General features: G+C 50.8%; 1 protein-coding gene across 3 annotated transcripts in view; it reads right to left on the bottom strand.

Annotated features, from left to right (window-relative positions):
- ERGIC1 (endoplasmic reticulum-golgi intermediate compartment 1) overlaps positions 1-14,789 on the bottom strand; it is a 117,970-nt gene extending 103,181 nt beyond the window's left edge. For all 3 annotated transcript variants that reach the window (XR_010112246.1, XM_003813997.6, XM_063604707.1), the window contains exon 1: positions 14,611-14,789. Coding sequence is in view for 2 of the 3 variants with exons in the window: in XM_003813997.6 (XP_003814045.2) it covers positions 14,611-14,630 (20 nt within the window). In the remaining variant the exon portion in view is untranslated. The remainder of the gene's footprint in view (positions 1-14,610) is intronic.
- Between the last annotated feature and the right edge of the window lie 235 nt (positions 14,790-15,024).

Here is a 15,024-nt window from a genome sequence, read left to right as displayed (position 1 = left end):
AGGCAGGAGTGAAGGTGGAATGTCAGGTGTCTTCTCCCGGCTGCCTTACTCCTGTTCTGGGGACTAACATGGCTTCAAGCAAGAGGAGCTGGCACATGGTGGCCTCCCATCAGGATAGGTAGTGGGCCACCCACCCCTCCTTCAGGCAGGGCCTCAGTAATGTCTGACTTCCCAATTCCTCAGGACTCGGTCAAAATAAATTCTTTCAGATGCACTTAGGAAAACTAGAAACATTTTCCAAACACAAAGAGATATAGCAATGAAGTCCTCCGTTCTTGCGAAGGTGAACCCCTCTGCCACATTGCAGGAGGGTCTCAGCTGGACCCTTCCTCCCTGTCTCTCTACTTCCTTCATTCAGTCAATATTTACTGACCACCCACAGGGTGCAGACCCTGGCTCAGCACCAGGATCCAGTGATGAACACATAGATATGGCCCCTGCTCTCGAGGACTTAGACTCCATAAGGAAGACAGACACAAGATGACAAACTGCACAAACAAATCACTGCAACTGTGCTAATTGTGCCAAGGGATCTGAAGGACCTGTCTAGGTGTCATAAAAAGGTGTGGCCAGAAAAGGGGTGGCAGATGACCCAAGTTAGGTTGAAGAGGCAGTCTGGGAAGATCTTTTTTGAGGAAGAGTACTCGTTAGCCAAGCTAATCCAGTGAGCTCCTTCTCTATAAACTCTCTATCACCCCATCTACTTTGCCTTCCTTCTCAGCACTCATCACAATGGAAAATAACCACTTGTGCAATGATTTGTTCCCTGCTGTTCTGCCCATCTTCCCCAATAGCCTGGAATCATCATGAAGGTGGAAACAGTGCCTGTCTTGTTTTCCCCAGAATCCCTCCAATAAATTTTTGATGGAGGGAAAAAAGGAATGAACCCAACTTCCCTGGTGGTTAAATGACATCAGACCCCACCATGAAAAAAGTTATTCCCTGTTCAGCTCTCTTTTAAGTATGCTCAGAATATCAACGAGAAAGCCTCAGGGTGGTACTACTATGTCTTCAGCATCTCCTCTCTCTAGCACTTGCTAATATCTCTTTTTTAACAAACCCAGCAACTTCACCAGGCACCAGATGCTCGTGAGAACCAAACACATTGCAATTATCTGTATCAATTTACAGCAGGAGCTATTCCTTTTCCATTTTCAAAGATGTTATAAGGTCACCTTTCATCAGTAAAAGTGTTAAGTTCAAAACCTGATTAATTCAAAGAAAAAATATTAAGTAAATAACACGTGGCCGGGCGCGGTGGCACATGCCTGTAATCCCAGCACTTTGGGAGGCCAAGGCGGGTGGACCACGAGGTCAACGGATCGAGACCATCCTGGTCAACACGGCGAAACCCTGTCTCTACTAAAAATACAAAAATTAGCTGGGTGTGGTGGCACGCACCTGTAGTCCCAGCTAACTTGGGAGGCTGAGGCAGAAGAATTACTTGAACCCGGGAGGCAGAGGTTGCAGTGAGCCGAGATCATGCCACTGCACTCCAGCCTGGCGACAGAGCAAGACTCCCTCTCAACAGCAACAACAACAACAAAATATATATATATATCACATGCTGTTTAGGAATCTGCCAAAAATTATGATGATAGTAGCAGAATAGTGGAAGGGTAAAAACCACTGATTTCAGTTGCCATGGTAGAGACATGCTTATTAACATGCTTATGAAAGCACTTTCTTTCCTCTTCCTCTGGGCACACTGCTAGACTGTATTTGCTGACCTCTCCTGCAGTTAGGTGTGACCAGGTCTCTGAGTTCTGGACAAAGGAGTGTGAGCAGAAGTGATGGCCCCACATCTTGACCTGCCACCCAATTGTCCCCATCCTCCTTTCTCTCCCCACCACTGCCAGGCCAAGGAGAGGATCCAGCACACCCTAGAGGAGGACAGAGCCAGAAGACGCAAGGAGTCAAGGCCTCTGAGTACCCAGGGGGAGCGGAGCACCCCATCTTCTGCTGGGACTTCATAAGCAGTCATCAAGTCCCAGCATAAGTTACACTGAGCAAAAAATAAACGTGTGTTGCATTACAGCACTGAGATCTGCAGGTTGTTTATAGGAATTAGCTGACTTAGGCTAACACAAAGGAGGCATCTCTAGTCCAATTTCCTGCCCATCCATAAATCTTCTCTGACAGCCTGGATATCCTGGTGCTTTTTTCTGTAACGAATAGATGTCAAGCACCTAACAGATGCCAGGCACAGTTCTAAGGGCTTTACAGAGGCAAACTTATTTAGTCCTCACGGCAGTCAAGAGTCACATCCTGAATCCACAGCAATGAGCTCCAGACAGGCCCACCACTGTCTACTGTAAGGGACTTAAAAGACTCTGGGTCAAGTCTCATGCTCACCTCTTAAAACACTTCCCTGCGCCAGGAGAAACCTTCCTATTCCTTTGAAGGTTACTCTTATGACATGGTTCCTATAGCCCTTCTTATTGGCTCTTCTTACAAAGGGCACAGGGCATAATCCAAAGACTGTGGAGTGGGGACCCAGAGCAGCTGCAATCCTAGCTCTGCTGTCTCCCAACTCAGAGCCAAGACAGTTCCTCCTACCATGCAGGTGTGTAATGATGGTGAAATGAGATCATGACTATAAACCACCTGACATCAGCCTGGCACAAGGGGCAGGCCAGGGAGGACAATGGGTTCTTACAAGCTCCTTCTCCTGCCCCATCTTACGCTGCTGGGCTCAGAAGTGACTCAAAGTGCCCAGTGCTGGGCGTCCTGCACAGACAGCGCAGAAAGAGGCGCTGTTAAGTCACGTAGCATCACACAAGGGATTCTAGATGCTGGGAGTCAGTCCACTTCCCTCCAGGAGGGTCACTTTACAGGAAAGATGGGTGCAGGGGATTGGGGGAGGGGGAGAAAGACCACCAACCCAAATGAGGACTTAACCAGGTACTGAAGGCCGACATCGCCAGAGAGATCAAATGGATGCCATGGACCCCCATGGGATGTGCTGAGAAGGGCGCTTCACCTCTGGGGATGCTTCCCCAAAACCATAACCCTGTCCACTTAGGAAGAAACATCAGACAAACCCAGGCTGGGGACATTCTACAGGATGCCTGGCCTGTCTTCCTCAAGGCTGCTGAGGTCATAGAAAACAGGGACTGACCGAGAAACTGCCCCCACCCAGAGGAGCCTGGGGACACACAGGCTCTGAATGCAAATGTGGGAACTTCGATGGGATCCTGGGGTGCCATGAGGACATCAGTGGAAAATGGGCAAAATCCAAATAAAGCCCAGAGTTTAGAGAATAGTCATGAGCAAAGGTCAGTTTCTTAGTGGTGAGAATGTGGTAATGGAAGGTGGGGACCCTCGCGGAATGGATGTAGGGTGTCTGTACTAGCTTTGCAGCTTTTCTGCAAATCTCAGCTATTCCAAAATAAAAAGTGTATTTAGTTAAAAGAGAGAGAGAAGCAAAATACCAGAATTAAAACATGAATTTTAAATCATGAGTTGCAGGGCAGGGGTTGTCTGTTTGGCTCAGCACTATGTCCCCAGTTTCTAGAATGATACCTGGCACACAGGCCCTCAATCAATGTGTTCAACCAACAGATGACTCTGTGGCCCAGCTGCTCCTGGTCTGTGGACAGGGGCCCTGGGGACTGGCCAGAGCATCCTCCGGCAAGAGGACCAGCCCTGCCCGCTGCCCACAGGAAGTGCTGCACGCCTTCCTGGCTCCCCCGGCAGGGGCTCAGCATAATCTCTCGCCCACAGATGCACAGGGTGGTAGGAAATGGTCACCAGGCCCGGCCTCCTCTCCAGCAACCAGGGCCCCCCAAGGCTTCCACTTCTACAGTCTGTTGCCCCCAAGGCAACAGACTGTAAACACAGCTGAGTAGATGGGGGGTATCCACGGAGGGGTTGCAAGAAAATCAAGGTAACAACACTACCCTCCTGGGGCACGATACTGGCTAAGAAAGCCAGCTTTGGCACAGAGACAGGCACTTGGGACTTAGCGGCATCACCTGCTGTTTGTGTGACCTCGGCCAAGTCCTGTCCCCCCTCTATACCCCTGCGTCCTCCTCAAGAAGATGGGAATGGGAAATGGCTCCTACCTGACTTGAGGATGGACTGAGGGAATCCAAGAAAAGCCTTTAGTCTAGCACTTGATAAGCAGTGACTATTGTGGGCACTACTGTTGTCACAGCATAGCCCTGGGAAGTCACCTGAAAGACACCCCGGGGACAAAGGTATTGAAGGATCTGCAGAAAGGGTGTGCCACTCCAAAGGGACCTGGGCCAGCCCTAGGATCACCAAAGAGGGCAGCAGGTCCAATGGCAGGGGCTGGTGGTGCCATTCCCACACCATCAGAGGAGGGGAGCCCCAGCTGACACCTGAAGGAATCAAGGTCCTAGGGCCAGGCCAGGCCCCGGGTGGGAGGAGGCTTAGCGTGGGATGGGGCCCCGAGGCTGCCTGTGCCCAAAGAAATTGACTTGTGGGTCCCTCACTCCTCTGCCTCCAGCCTCAAGTCCATGCCCACCAGGCCACCTCCCACGAACCCAAGGTCCTGCCCACCCCGAGCTTGTCCTGGTCACACTGCCATGTGCGACACAGAGGCGGCACCCTGCCTGTCATAGGCTATCGTCAGCCCTCAGAAGGATTTGTTTGGTGTTTAACAGAAATAAAATTGAGATCAGTGGCCAACCATTTTCACGCAATTTATCAGATTTTCATTGTCTCTTGAAAAATCAGGGCATCTGTAGGCAGTAAGCAACAGAGCTGCATGTCAGCTGTCCCTTCCCCACAGGGCCTCGCGCTCCAGGTGGCCACGGCCCACATCTTGCCCAATCACCAACTGAGGTACTTGCTGATAGGTAGGGGCGCCTGAGTGTGTGACCCTCTGGCCACTTTCTCCCTTACCACAGACTGGTGTTTGACGTCTATGGCTGTGTGGGTACCACAAAGGGAGAGGGGTCTAACTCTGGGTCTGACCATCTCAGGTGTTCCCATGTGATTGCATCTGTGCCCTGCAAACCCCGGAGGCCCTGGTTTTACCACGTCCACCTACCAGAAGACCCACTACTGCCACCTATCACGGCTCGGCGAGGTGCACAGGACTATGCCACCAGGAAAGGCAGAGGAGAGGGAAATGTCCTCCCGTCTCCAAGTACACTTGTCTCACATTCCACATGAGCTCATCTCACCCTCACAAAATCCCCGCAAAGAAAGTATGAGCACCCCAATTTGCAGATGAGGAAAACTGAGGCTTGCAGAGGCAAAGTGTCTTGTCCTGGGCCCCACAGCTGGTAAACACTGAGGAAGGGATTTCAATCCAGAGAGTTCTGCCGAATGAGTGCAATGTAAGGGTCAGTTCCAAGGGCACTTCACAGCGTTCCCCAGGGGACCTGTGGTCAGTCCCCAGAGGGGTTTGCAAGGGCGAAGACCATTCAGAAAGGGTGGCCAGGGTTGGACCGCTACATACCACTTTCCCCTGAAGACTTGGAGCCTCTTTCTGCACACCATGAACATACTCTCGGACCCAGCAAGACATCAAAACACGCCAAATATCACCAGGGTTTCCCAAAGTTCTCAAAGGATACTTTAGGTAATTCTATATGTTGGTGTGAAAGTGGGAGGGGAGAGAAGATCTAGTGAAGAATAATAAAAATCAACAAGAAAAATCAGCAAAGCAGGATAGCACCATGTGAGGTGCCAGGCTCTGGGACCCCAGCTCCGCACCTCACCAGCTGTGTCCTGGGCCATTCCCATTCCAGCTCTGTGCCTTGGCTTACCATTTTAAAACTGAATAAAGAAAACATTAACAGAGTGAAAACGCAACTACAGAATGGAAGAAAACATTTGCAAACCACACACCTGATAAGGGGCTAATATCCAGAATATATAAGCAACTCCTTAAACTCAGTGGCAAAAATAAACTCCTATTTTATTTTATTTAATTTTTGAGACGGAGTTTCACTCTGTCACCCAGGCTGGAGTGCAGTGGCACAATCTCGGCTCACTGCAACCTCCGTCTCCCGGAGGTTCAAGCCATTCTCCTGCCTCAGCCTCCCAACTAGCTGGGACTACAGGCGCATACCACCATGCCCAGCTAATTTTTGTATTTTTAGTAGAGATGGGGTTTCTCCATGTTGGCCAGGTTGGTCTTGAACTCCTGACCTCAGGTGATCCACCCACCTTGGCCTCCCAAAGTGCTGGGATTACAAGTGTGAGTCACCATGCCTGGCCAAAAACCCTCCAATTTTAAAAAGCACAAAAAATGTGAATGGATATTTCTCCAAACAAGACATACAAATGGCCAAGATCTTGAAAAGATGCTCAAAATCTCTATTCATCAGGGAAATGCAAATAAAAATCACAATGAAATGGCACCTCATACCTGTTAGGATGGCTATTACCAGAAAAACAAAAGACATGTTGGCAAGATGTGGGGAGAGGGAATGCTTGTACACTGTTGGTGGGAAGGAAAGATAGTGCAGCCACTATGGAAAACAGGAGGAAGATTTCTCAACAAATTAAAAATAGAGCTACCATAGGATCCAGCAGTCCCACTTTGGGGTATTTATCCAAAAGAATTGAAATCAGGATCTCAGAGACCTCTGCACTCCCATGCCCACTGCAGCATTATTCATAACTGCCAAGATGTGGAAACAACCTAAATGTCTATTAATGGGTAAATATTGGTATATATATACACCTTGAAATATTACTCAGCCTTAAAAAAGGAAATTCTGTCATTTGTGACACCATTGATGAAACTGGTGGACATTACGTTATGTGAAATAAGGCAGACACAGAATGAAGACTGCATGATTCCACTTACATGAAGTATCTAAAATAGGCAAATATGGTGAAACCCCATCTCCACTAAAAATACAAAATTAGCTGGGCTTGATGGTGCATGCCTGTAATCCCAGCTACTTGGGAGGCTGAGGCAGAATTGCTTGAACCTGGGAACTGGAGGTTGCAGTGAGCCGAGATTGCGCCATTGCACTCCAGCCTGAGCAACAAGAATGAATCTCCGTCTCAAAAAAGAGGGTGCTCTGATGTTAGGTATTCTTACCACACAAAAAATAACCAAATTAATGGTATGACTATAAAGTGACAGCATGAGATGTGAGGGGTGATAGAGATGGAGCTGTCCTGTATCTGGATGGTGGTGATTACATGATAAACAAGCCTTAACTTTCATAGAAGAGTGCACAAACACACATTAATTTTATCATATGCTAACTTTAAAAATAAAACAAAGAAAATAAATCATGAATCATTGTATCTGTCTGTAAGGCCAGTGTGATTTTGTAAGTCCAATGACATGCCTAGCCCAGTGCTCAAGACATTACAAGCTGAAGGGCCATGAGGTATTATTGCTAATAAGATGAGCATTACTTCTCCTCCTCCAAAGATATTCAAGACCCAGACCAGAATCTGAGAAAGGAAAGCTAATGTATGGAGGGGCTATCACAACGCCAGTCCCCAGTACATCAGGGACATCTGGGTCCTCTGACTATACTAACTGTAATTACAGCCAGGCCTCTCATCTCGAATAGGGTTTCCACCTTTTGGAGAAACAGAATGGTTTGTCCATTTCAAGCGGATCTGCCTTCCTGTGTAGCTGTGCTGCCTGGCAGGTGCCAGGAGGAAGGCTAATTGTCAAGGGCATGAGGATTACGCTGTCAGAGGCACCAGCTGTGACCCAGCATTTCTGAGGGTCGGTTTCCCTGGACATAAAACAGGAAGGATCATGACCACTCAGAGGGAGAAGAGGTATCTGTAAAGGACCCCACATGTCCCCTGGCTCTTGGCTGTATGGAGAACCCTGAGTTCACCCTGTCTCTCCCATGGGTCAAGATTTTTTTTAAACAAAGACAGCCAGCATTGGAGGTTTTTTTCCTGTCCTATACTTTTCCCACATATACAATCAATGTAATTAAGTTAATAGACCTAAAAGTTAAAGCTGACAACAGACAATTAGGCTAATTGCCACTTCCTTAAAGGATCAATTAGGGCTGTGTTTCCCAAACTGTGTTTTGAGAAATGGTACTAGCTGCTCCATAAACAACAGGGCGTCTGAGACTATACATGCGGCAAATGCTGGGCTGAACCAAATAACTCTGGTTCGCTCAGTGCCGGACTCTTCAGAGCCCTCAGTGAGGCAGCCAGTGCGGCATGGAGGGACACAGACTGGAGGACACTGAGTCAAATCAATCATACAGACCAGGGCTTTATACATGTTAATGAATACATGAATCACCTGGGGATCTTGTTAAAATACAAATTCAGATTCCAGGTGGGCACTGAGATTCGCCACTTCCAACAAGCTCCAAGGTGCTGCTGAAGCTGGCATCTGGGACTGCACTTTGAAGAGCAAGGTTATTAGTAGAAAGTTACGACCCCTTACTGTCCACTTCACTGGTGGGGTAACAGATTTGCCGAAGGTCATGCAGGAGTGATGGGTGGGACGGGAACTCCACGCCCCAGCCTCCCGAGGCAAGGCTCTCCACCGCCACCCGACCTGGCTCCCCTGCTGCTCTCAGCCCTGCTTGCTATTGCTTCTCCCAATTCAGAGCACTTCTCCTCCGTCTTGACTGTGCATTAGAATCACATGAGAGACTTTAATATACAGCCAGGGTTGAGGCTCACTGATTTAGATGTACCGGGTAAGCCTCACCCCAAATGCCCTCTTCACACCCTGCCTGTCTCTCCCACGCCTGATGAAAACTGGCTAGGAGTAACTCCAAATAAAATACGAAAGGATTACCAGAAGGGGAATGTAACTTAACCGGGACACAGCCGGCTAAAGCCCTGTCTCCTGCTACTACAGCACCACAGTCAGGAATCCAAACTGCCTTGGGAGGAGAGGACACTCCTTCTCATTCCATGTCCCCGCGAGCAGGTAAACATGATGCTCTAAGCTGGAAAACCCCCACTGGTCAGCGTGGGAAAACTGAGCCCCTCGAGGGTGATGCCATTAGCTGGTGTGAGGGTCTTTAAAGACCATTTCAGAATCAGGTATCAGGCTACATGAGGCTAGGGGGAAAAAAGTTGATGGCTTTAAGCTTCTTAATGAGCACTGTTGGGTGAGGATTAGTGAAGAGAAATCCAATGAATCCAATTAGAAGAGTTCTCAGTTCTCTCTGAATTTAGTGAATGGAAAAGAGAAAGCTTTAGAGATGAGCCTACAGGACACAGTGGAGCGCTGGTGCCAAATGGCAGTGTTCCAATCCCAGCTCCAGGAACAGGAACGACCGTGTTTCCGAACTCTGTGGCACCTCCACTGGCTCACCTGTAAAGTGGGGTAACAACAGCACCTCCCTTGTAGGACTGTGGAGAATTAAATGGGCTGATACAGTAAGATCCTTACAACAGTGCCTGGCACTAACAAATATTCAATAAACCCGAAATACTGGCCTTTTCACATAATTTTCTCTCTGGTCTAATTTTTATTTTCTTTTTGCCCTGATTTTTAAGGCTATATGTGTATGTGTATGTGTGTGTGTGTGTGTATGTGTGTGTGTGTGTTTTGAGATAGGGTCTTGCTCTGTTACCCAGTGTGGAATGCAATGGCATGAACATGGCTCACTGAAGCCTCCACCTCCTGGGCTCAAGAGATCCTTCCACCTCAGCCTCCCAAGAAGCTGGGACCACAGGCGCACATCACCACACCTGGCCATTTTTTTTTCCCCATAGAGATGGGGTCTTGCTATGTTGACCAGCTTGGTCTTGAACTCCTGCAATCCTCAAGCAATCCTCCCACTTCGGCCTCCCAAAGTGCTGGGATTACAGGTGTGAGCTACCACACCTGGCCCATATATATACACTTTTTTTTTTTTTTTTTTTGAGACAGAGTCTCGCTCTGTTGGCCAGGCTGGAGTACAGTGGCAAGATCTCAGTTCACTGCAACCTCCGTCTCCCAGGCTCAAGCAAGTCTCCTGCCTCAGCCTCCCGAGGAGCTGGGATTACAGGTATGTACCATCAAGCCCGGCTGATTTTTGTATTTTTATTAGAGACGGGGTTTCACCATGTTGGCCAGGCTGGTCTCAAACTCCTGACCTCAGATAATCCGCCCACCTCGGCCTCCCAAAGTGCTGGGATTACAGGCATGAGCCACAGCGCTCATTTTATATTTTTTAAAACTTGCTGTAAAGTATATGTTCTTGTCAGCTTCCTTGGAATTCTTTCTGGAAGAAACAGCAGGGTAGAAACACAGGCATTCATGTTAGCTACTCTCTGCTGAATGTTAACTCTGTGCTCAGAGGTCCCTGTGGTGGCTGGCGCTTAGCTTGGTGTAGGAACTGATGGGGCTACCAGGGTCCCATTCCCTACTGGGGCCTAAGGAATTAAGACTGGGCCAGGCGCAGTGGCTCATGCCTGTGATCTTAGCACTTTGGGAGGCCAAGGAAGGAGGATTACTTGAGGCCAGGAGTTTAAGAACAACCTGGCCAACATAGCGAGACCCCATCTCTATATCATTTTTTTTAAAAAAGGAATTCACACTGGATCCTTAGAGCAATGAGACCCATTTGAAGGTTGAAATCAGGACATGAAAATATCAGATCAACTTTGGAAAGCTCACTAGGGAGTCCTGAGGAGGTCTGGGGTATCCTGGAGGGGGAAAGACCACTCAGAAGGCCAGAGTGAAAAATGGTAGAGGCCAAACCAAGGCCCTGCAGCAGGGCCAGCCCCATCAGGGCCGCATGACCTGTGCAGGCACACAGGGTCACACTCAGAGGGGTCCATGCTTGGCTGAATGCGCTGCTGCTGCCGTCCTGAAATTCTTAATACTTTTTCAACAAGGGACTCCACATTTTCATTTTGCACTGGGCCCCACAAATTATGGGCCTGATCCTGCATTGCAAGTTGCATTGCACATTGATCCTGCAGGTGTGCATTGATCACACTTGCCCCTACATCTACTCTACCAGGTGAGGCAGCGAAGTTTACATCCCCTCCTTAAAATGAAGAAATGGAGGCTCTGAGAGGGGAAGTCAATGGTCCCAGAGCACATCTGGTCAGTGCCAGTGCAGCGGCACCCCCCAGGCCTTGGGGTTTCAACATGGGGGCTGTCACTGTGGGACAGCAGCCACCTGCACCTCCCGGAAGGCAGTGCTCAGGCACCACTGGGCCTGGGCACAGGGCTTCCGGATGCTGTTATCTTCCCTCCTCACCCACCCTGGGCTGGTGTGCAGAAGGCAGCAGGTGCTACTGGCCCCAGGCCAGCCGGAACTCGAAACAACACACACGGATGTGGGTCACAAGGCCAGTTCCACAACTGCAACATCCAGCCATTAGTGAAACAATTTAACAAGAGCAAAGCAAACACAATAAATCATTGAAAGCTCAGCCTCCCTCCCCTGCGTTCTGCCTCCTTCCTTAACCCCAAAAACAACCTAGGAACGGCAGATTCAAGGGTGGAGAGGGGAGATTTCTCCACTAATGGCTGAAAATCTGCCCACTGAAGCTGGCATATCAAGTCACGTCATGTCTATGGCTTCCTTGACAGATTTCAAGAGGCATCTCCAAGGATCGAGTTTGGCTCAAGCACAGTTCTAGGTGCTGGAGATGCAACCTTGAAGAAGCCAGATAAAAACTTCTTGCCCTCAGGAGCTCATGTACTAATGGGAGGCAGAGAGAAGCAGCATGATAATTAAGTGAATTATATAATGTGTTAGGAGATGATGGGTGCTTAAATAAAATGACACAAACAAATATGGTGGCCAAAATGGATGGGGCGCTTACTCTGTGTCTAAATGCTTTCCGCACTGCCTCATCCCTCAACTGTTCTACTTCGGTGAGTACTCTCCTCATTCCCATTTCACAGACAGGAAAACACAGAACTCAGTTGCACCAGGCTCTACAGGCAGTAAGAAAATCAGAAGTATCCGTAGGGAAGGGCAAGAGTGCCCTATTTTTCCTGCTTCTGATTTTAAGAAGGGGAACACGAGCAGGAAGGCTGGTTTTCTCCCTGGCCTTGAACTGGGGGAGGAGGTCTAATCATGGTATACCCCTCTCCACTCCCCACAATTCTTAAAAGAGCTGACAGGATGGTGGGCCCCTCCGATCTCTCCCTTTTCTCCCAGATCTAAGGCTTTGGAGCTAACAGCCCCAAGTTCAAATCCCAGATCCACCAGCTCATGCACTGCATGGCCAGAGCAAACGGCTTCTACTCAGTGGAGCTCCCCTCTCCTTTGATTTAAAATGAAGATTAAAACTCCCTCTCTCAGGTGACAAGGGAATCGATGTCTGGACCCCAAAGTGTGTATACAGTGGTAGATGCTCCTTGCGTGCCAGTTCACGCACACCCCCACTCCTGGGACCCCATAAGCCCTCCTCCCTTCTCTTGGAATGCAAAGAGAGCCGGACCACATGCCACCCACCTCCTCACGGTGGGGCCTGTGGCAGAGGGCTGAGCATGGACTGGACACTTGATGAATGCTTGATGAATGCACACTGAAGTGGAGGAAGGCGCATGGGGATGGTCGAACCCTCGGTAGAACCCAGGTCCTGGAGCCTTGAAGTTCACAGAGCTTAAAGAGTGCAGGTTTGCTGGGCACACATGGCTCGTCCTCCAAGGTGCAAATGTGAAGCACTGAATCCATTTTCACCATTCCGCAGTGAGCCCAAGCCCTGAGAGTATTTCCTAGTTAAGCTGGGCCCCCTGACACCTGGGCACTCAGGGACCTGAAGTATGCCAAGGGAGCCCCAGACTAGCCAGCTTCTCAGAGCTGAGCATTTCTCTCTTGAAATATCAATGCCTGACACAGGGCCCTTCCAAGGCCAAAGGCTAGAGCTGGCCTTATCCATTTTCCTTACTTCCCTTACCTGCCCCCACAAGCCACCAATTCAAGGAGCACAAGGTTGGGAGCCATGTGTGACCTGAGACCTAAGTCTACCCTTCCCATTTAGCACCCATAAAGTCCAAGATAAGGCCCTCATCCCTGGAGCCTCATTTCCTCCTTGGTAAGACGGAAGGGTGAGGTGCAGGGAGAAAGGATTAAAAGATCAAAAACAGCAATTTCCCCAGCAAGCTCAAAATCACCGGAACCTACTGAATCACACAGGGGCGGGGGGCGGCGGTGGCACGAATCCCTATGGTTGGCCTGGGTAAGGGGAGGCTTTGTGGAACCAGAAATTGATGTGCCGACCACAGCTCTTATGGCCCAGACTTAACTGATGCTATTAGGACTGACGTTGAATTCCATCAGAAGGGCTCTTCTTGTTCAAAACTGCCTAGGTCTGCTAGCCTCAGGGCTGCCCGGCAGGGGCAAGAAGCCGGCAAACATTTGCTAGCTGGTATCAGGGACCCGGACAGGCTGGAAAACCATGTCAACCAATCAAGAGGTCCAAGGCCAGTGTCCTCTTTGGGCCTAAACCCCAATATATCCCATGCTATGGGGGTCATGGCAGGCTAAGGGCCTTTCTCTCTGGGTAGACTGTCACTTTACACTGCCTTCACATGTAAGAAGAGGGGAAGAAATACCTCCTGTGGCACAGGCATCTGAATCACTATTTTGTGGATGTGGAAAACCCCTCCTGGAGAACACCCCCCATCCACTAATGCCCTATTTCTGAGCTCTAAATCATGCCAGACTCTGCTAAGGGTGTTTCACGCACTCAGTCGTCACAAGCGGAGACCTTATTTTTAGCCCCAATTTGCAGGTGGTGAAACTGAGAGCGCTCGGAGACTTGCTGAGGTCAGTCAGCCGAGCAGCGACAGGGAGTTCTGAACCCAGAGCCTTTGCCCCTAACTTCTAGAATATACCAAGCTGTTCAGTAGAAAGGGCAGAGCCAGGATTCTAATCCAGCTCCTCCCTGCATTAAAGCCCTGCTCTTTTCCCAGCCAGACACCAAGTGTGGCTGCCTCAGGCCAGGACATCCCCTGGGGCTCCACACCTCAAGGGAACCTCTGGTGGAGATCTCTTCCCCCGCAGGCTTCCAGAATGCCCCATGCAACCTAGACCATGAGGCAGCTGGACCCCACAAAGGACCCATTGTGGTGACTGCAGAAAGCCAAGGCCAGACCCCGGTGGCCCTTCTGCAGAGTCCTGCCCAAGGCGCCTCCTCCCCTTCCCATGGTGCCCCCATACCCAGCGGACAGGGCTGGGGCTGAGGGAGGGAGGGGCGGGGGCAGGCCTCCTGATCTGCCCGGCCTGGGGGAGCCTCAGGCTATAGAAACTTAAAACCCTCCAGCTGCCGGCAGGCTGCATGGGGCCCCAGGCCCCTCCGGACTCATTCCAGGTGCCCTGCCCCACCTGTCAGCTGGGGTGGGGTCCACCAAGGAGGCTCAGTAGAGGGAGGAGAGGGATGCTGGGGTGTTAAGGGCTGTTCCCATCTGGGAGGAGGGAGGAAATGTTTCCTAGTGTGGGGGAGGGGAATGCAAGGTATCCGGGCAGGCTGGGGAGGGGGCTCGGCGGAGGGAAGGTGGGTGGATTTATCTCCCGCTGCACGAGGGGGCCTCCGCGGCTCTGGCTGGCTTCGTGTGCGGCAGGGGGGCTCGTCTGGGGTCCCTAGGGGCCTGTGGAGGCATGCACAGGGCGGGGAGCCGCTTTTGCATGCAGGGCGGGAGGGGTCCGCGGCGTGCCGGGGCGCTCCCTCTGCCCGCTGAGGGAACTCCCGACTGGCCGGGGTCGCCACACTCACCTCCTGAAGTCAAAGGGCATCGTGCCGCCGCCGGGGGTGGGAGCGCTGCAGGCCAGGCGGGCCGCGGCGCCGCGTGGGTCCGAGCCCGCTGCCAACGCCTCCTCCGGCCGCCCCGCCCCCGCCGGCCGCCCCCCTGACACTCGCCACTCGCCACTCGCCTCCCGCTGCCGGGAAGTGACGCTCTGCGCAGCCCATTGGGCGCCGCCCGCCCGGCCGCCCCTTCCGCCACCCGGTTAAAGGGGCCCGCGGGCAGGCAGGGAAGGGGCGGAGAGTCGAGGCTGTCGGAAGGGAAGGGAGTCCCCCAAAGACTCCAGTACTCATTCCTTCAAGCCTCCCACTTAGATTTCCTTCTCCATCTCTTTGGATGACCTCGGACAAATTCTCTGCTTCTCCGAGCCCAGTTTTTTGCATTTG

Source organism: Pan paniscus, chromosome 4, assembly GCF_029289425.2.
Source record: "Pan paniscus chromosome 4, NHGRI_mPanPan1-v2.0_pri, whole genome shotgun sequence".
In the NCBI taxonomy this organism is placed as follows: domain Eukaryota; kingdom Metazoa; phylum Chordata; class Mammalia; order Primates; family Hominidae; genus Pan; species Pan paniscus.
Note: the sequence above shows the minus strand (reverse complement) of the source record. Positions and strands in the feature narration are given on the sequence as shown.